The sequence below is a fragment of the Eupeodes corollae genome, chromosome 1 (genome assembly GCF_945859685.1).
Source record: "Eupeodes corollae chromosome 1, idEupCoro1.1, whole genome shotgun sequence".
Classification (NCBI taxonomy): Eukaryota; Metazoa; Arthropoda; class Insecta; order Diptera; family Syrphidae; genus Eupeodes; species Eupeodes corollae.
The window spans coordinates 208573085-208578422 of NC_079147.1; the positions used below are offsets into that span (position 1 = coordinate 208573085).

The 5338-nt window shown below is 28.9% G+C and overlaps 1 protein-coding gene across 1 annotated transcript; it reads right to left on the reverse strand.

Annotated features, from left to right (window-relative positions):
- Nucleotides 1–362: 362 nt before the first annotated feature.
- Nucleotides 363–3157, reverse strand: LOC129941396 (uncharacterized). The gene is made up of 4 exons (XM_056050020.1): nt 2458–3157; nt 2201–2385; nt 1342–1501; nt 363–1152 (listed from the first exon to the last, which is right to left on the reverse strand). The coding sequence occupies exons 1-4, from the start codon at nt 2984–2986 to the stop codon at nt 692–694; spliced, it is 1335 nt and encodes a 444-aa protein (XP_055905995.1). The 5' UTR covers nt 2987–3157; the 3' UTR covers nt 363–691.
- Between the last annotated feature and the right edge of the window lie 2181 nt (nt 3158–5338).

A 5338-nucleotide genomic window follows, 5' to 3' on the forward strand; every position in this document is an offset into this window, starting at 1 on the left:
GACAACTACGGTAGTCAATACGACAACTGCGGTAGTCAATATGACAACTGCGGTAGTCAATACGACAACTGCAGTAGTCAGTATCCTATATCCTAAAAATGATAACATAAAAGAATCTAAATTGTGTGGTCATCTCACCCAGTTTGTATCCTATCTGTAAAATCTTCAAAAATAAAAATTTCATTAAAAACAAAATTTGTTTCTTAGTTTTAAGTACATTTATTTTAATCGCTTATATATGGGTATTTTTAATAAATATAATTAAATATATCTTTAAAATAACTTGTTTTGCAATAATATATAGATATATACAGTGTCGTAATAAACTATAGCATCTTAATCTGTTCTTTTTATTATTGTTGATTTATTTCTTAGGTTGAAATTATTTTTAACATCGTCTTTTTACTTAATGTGCTTACTTTATATTTTATTTTATAACTATATATTTTTTTAAACATAAAAAAAAACATTGCAACCCAAGAAATTATTTATCAAAAATAAAAATGAAAACAAATTCTTTTATTTTATTGAATATCTACGATTAAATTAATTCAATTATAGCTCTTATTATTAAGAATGTAGTAAGCATATTTAGCAAAGCAAAGATGTTATAAAACATTGCGATACGAGAAATAATACTCCAAAAATAAAAACAACAAATTAAGTTCCTTATGTTTATAATTAAATTAAATTATGTACTTAACGTATGCAGCATTGTTGACAGTTTTGGATTCATCTTTTTGGTTTTATTTGTGTTTGTTTTCATGTAAAAATAAAGTTCAATGAAATCCCAGAAATTCTCGCACGCTGGTGGATATTTTAAGTTGAATAAAAAGAAGCATTTGAAGCAGATGTCCACAGCTCTTAAGACATTAGTTGTCTTTAGTTTGTAGTCATCCAACAAGATAAAGTACTCATTTTTTTCCCTTAACGCCAGTATTAGAGGTTGAATGGTTTCACCTCTGGATTTCAAGAATGTTATGTGGTCCTCTAATACTTGGGTCGTCTCCCCTTCAAAGATGAATGCCATCAGTGAATCTTTGATGGTGAACTTGCTTCTTGACTTCGCCCCGGTGTTAGATTTTCTTGAAACTGCTGCTGTTGGAAATAAGTAGAAGTGAATACTTTTAAGTATCTCCAGCACAAAATCATCTGAAAGGAATGAAAATAAAAAAGGTTAACATTAGTAAAGAATTGTTTCACATTTATGAACTTATTATTCATAATTATTATTAATTACTATAATTGATTATGTAGACAAAATTTAGGTATAGTTTAAAATTTAATTTTGTTTGTAGGTTAACCATGATATAAAAAATACGTATTTATAACTGTGCATACCTTCTCCAAAATTTGTATCTCCCAAGTCTTTCAATGATTCTGTAACCTTCTTGTCCTTAATGTTTTCCATCAAGAAGTTTTTTAATGTTTTCCAATGGTCTTGCCACAAGGAAAGTATTGATGTGCTGGTTGGATATAGCGTTTGAAAGTCTTTATCGATCTGATAACGAAACAAAATACATACATGTAAACATGTTTATCAATAAATGTGTGCTCACTTAAGAACTGTTTAAGAAAAACTTTATATCTTGGAAATAAAAAACTCAATTGATTTTAATTTTTTTTTTAAACAAAAATTAAATTTTTCATGAAAAAATAATTTTACATAACTAACTTCCAATATTGTGTACAAATACAAATAGAAAATATATGAAGTTTTTTTTTTTTAAATATAAAACTTGAATGAAAAGTTTCTAACCCTTGGAAACAAAGATTCAATATTTTAAACGATTAGGTTAAATGTTATGGCCATTTTAAACAAGCTTGAAAGATGATTTGCTAAAGATAAAATCTTATGAGAGCATTGCAGTGGTGGGAATGGTCCAGGCAACAGTTGGGAATTGTAAATAACAGGTCCGCTTAAGCGTAATTGCTTTGTTTATTTTCACCAACTGTTACTTTTTAGACATGTTTCGATGCTCTTGTTTTAATAAAAGACAGTTAACTAGTTATCAAGAGAAAGGTTTAACATTTTGGACGCACTAAGTAATTACTTAGTAAATCGCTAACTAGTACATTTTTAAACAGTTAAAAATAGGTTATTTAACCTTGTGCGCCAAAGTTTTTAGAATATATTTTATGTGATTTTATGGAAAACAGAAGCTTGAAAAACATAAACGTCTTTTCTTATTCAACTTACCAGTCTATATCCATTGGGTTTTTTATAAAAGGGCCATTTTTCAAATATTTCGGTTTGTTTTGTGGAGTTAAATATATCGTTCAGTCGAAATTGGCTACATGACGCCCACAAACTATCGAATTCTTCGACTGATAAATTATCATACTTCAGGCTATTCAAACAAGTTTCGGCATCTGTCTCTGGATCTAAAATTGTAAGTTTAATCTGTTAATAAAGTCCGTTTTTAATACTACTAATTCGTTATTTGTTGTACTTACGGAATGATTTATTAGTTTTTTTTTGTGGAGAAATAAGTTTTCTCTTTGCAGGTTTCAATTTCCGTGAGTGTCTTCTTAAATTGAAGTATTTGAAATAAATTTTCCCTCTTTTTCCCATTCGATAAAACTCAGTTTTTTCAGAAGGAAACATATGAGTTATTTCCTCTTCTAATTTTTGACTTGAACAAAGGGAAAGATGGATGTTATTTTCGTCGAAATAGGTGGCAATCAGATTAATTAGTAAGTCACGTTGTTGTTGTTGAAAGCAATTATTTCTTTTGTAAAACTCCATCAACTGCTTTCCTCTATTTTTTTCTTCGAGAATTGTGGACAAGCTGATGTAGCTTTCATTTGGCTCTGGTGATTGCGATGGCGATGATGGTGAAAGACTATGAATTGACGACATTGAGGAAGAATGTGTTGGACTAAATGCATAATCTGACTCTGGAAATGAAATAACTAACGGCGCACCAATATCTTTGCGCCATTGCTCAATATTACGTTCAAAAACGATTTGGTCGCTTATCATAAAATTCTTTAATACTGCTTGGATATGATACCACTTTATAATTTTCAGAATTTCTACGTCAATGCCCGCATCTGTATGGAAAATATGAATAAGGACAATCTTTTAAATAAGCAAACATTAATACATGTTGTCGGTTTTTCGTCTTCAAGTGTTTATTTTTAATAAAAGATAAATAAAAAAATTATATATTAGAATGTTAACACAATTTTTGATTTTTTAATATAGTGACTCGTTTCGAAATCAAGTAACATCTTTGGGCTCTTACAACTGTGTCACTCTTATCTCGCAGTTGTAGGAGCTAAAGATGGAACTTTTATCTCAAAAGCGTGACTATTTAAGCCAAACGTTAAAATCAAAGTAATGTTGGTTTAAAGTTATTATTAATTAACATTCTAAACAATTTTTGATTACTTATATTTTATTTTACTTTATTTTATTTTATTTATTTATCTATTATTTATATTAATAATTATTGCATTAAAATGGTTGAATTATTTGTCCGAGTTTGAAAAAATAACACAGTGTTTATTTAAAGTCTTGACTTCTTACATTATTCTATAAATCAACATTAAGCTAAAATCATATTCAATTTTTAAAAACAAAGCACTGAGTTGTTTTAAGGGTAAAGAAAAGTTGACTGGCATTTATAGTTAGTTTTGTGAAAAACATAGTCTTTTTTGTTTATTTAGCCAATATTGTCTTAGCCAAAAATATGGAAAAAATTATGTTTTTCGCAAGTTCTAAATTCAATTTTTCAAAAACGTTATAACTTAGAAAAGTTAAAATATATTCCGAAGAATAATGAAACCTTATGTAGACATATATCTACGACAAACTTGTTTTGAAAAAGTACCTTAAATACATATACAAACTTACCGTTTAGAACGTCATACAAATGTTCTTGATTCCAGCTTTTCAACAGGTTTCTTAAGGGTATGTCTTCGGGGTGTTTTGTAGGTCCAGGTAAGTTAATTAAAGAAGATAATTCAAGGCATTCTTGTCCACTCAATGTAAATAAGTGTACGTCTTGAGAATCATTTAAAAGTTCAATACTTGTAGTGTTAGTCTGTGGCTCAGTTTCGTTTGATATAATATTTTGAATTTCAAGTTCTTCCGCTTCTCTGTTATTTTGAGAACCGGACCCTTCTCCTAACTGTACATAATCTTGAGCTTCAGTATCTCCCATTTTTTAGTTGTATAAAAAAAATTCTTTAATTTTTATAAACTTTTTTCCTTTATGTGAATGGATAATAGTAAAAGGAGGTCCGAGTATTTCAGAGAATTTAATTATGTGATACTCTCCAAAAATTTCTGAATCTATTTCAAAAGCTGAAAAATGAAAGTTAAATTTTAACTCTAGTAGCTGCTGGCAGAACAGGTGAATACTATGTTCAACTTGAACTATTGTTTTAATTAAAAAAAATTTATAATCGCCAAAACATGTGGCAACGTAGAGACCAGAACTGTATTTAATTCCTTTAAAAGTTATATGATTATAACAACTTAACCTTGCATCTTCCTTTAGATTAAGTTTCCTGTGGATAACGTTTATAAACACGGTTTCACATTTATGTTTTGTATCAATTTCATATTCGATACGATTGATTTTCAAATGAAGGATATCGCTTGCGAATTTAAGCTGAAATTTTTTAGCAATAGTTAAGCATATGTTTTTCCGTGATGTAATAGAGTGGGCATATATTTTAAAGGCCTTGTGCTTAGCTTCGAATTTGAAACACCAGAAATTTCTAACGGGCCCTGAATTCCTTAAAATTGTGGGGTAGTGTGTCAAAAAGTGAAATTTGGGTTTTAAATTGTCTTTAAAAAGTTTAACATATTGATCGTTGTGTATTTTTATTTTTTGTTCCAGAGTTTCCACCATATTATTTGTTACTTCGAAACAAAGTATTAAATCAATTATATCGTTGAGTAGTATAAGGAATTTCCAGACTTCATCTTCACTTGGGATTAAGTCTCCTATCATCAAGGGCAGATACATTGCAAAAGTTAACATTTCCCTTGCTGTCATTTTCAAATGTTTCTTCTTTAAATGATGAATTTTAATTTCTCCTGAAAAATTACCTATTTCTGTTGATCCATAATCAAAAGTTTGTTTCCTTTGATTCATAATTGACAACGATGGTATATAGTGTTTATCTTGCAACATATACAAAATTATTTGACATATATCATAATGAAGAATACCTTCGCATATGTCATGCATTGCGTCCACGCAAAAATTTTCTACCACATGGAAAGAAGGTATTTTGTTGAAACAGCTTTCTTTCATTATTCCAGTCTTTTGGGGATCCTGGGAAATGATGTCACTTGTATAATTTTGCACATTTCGCA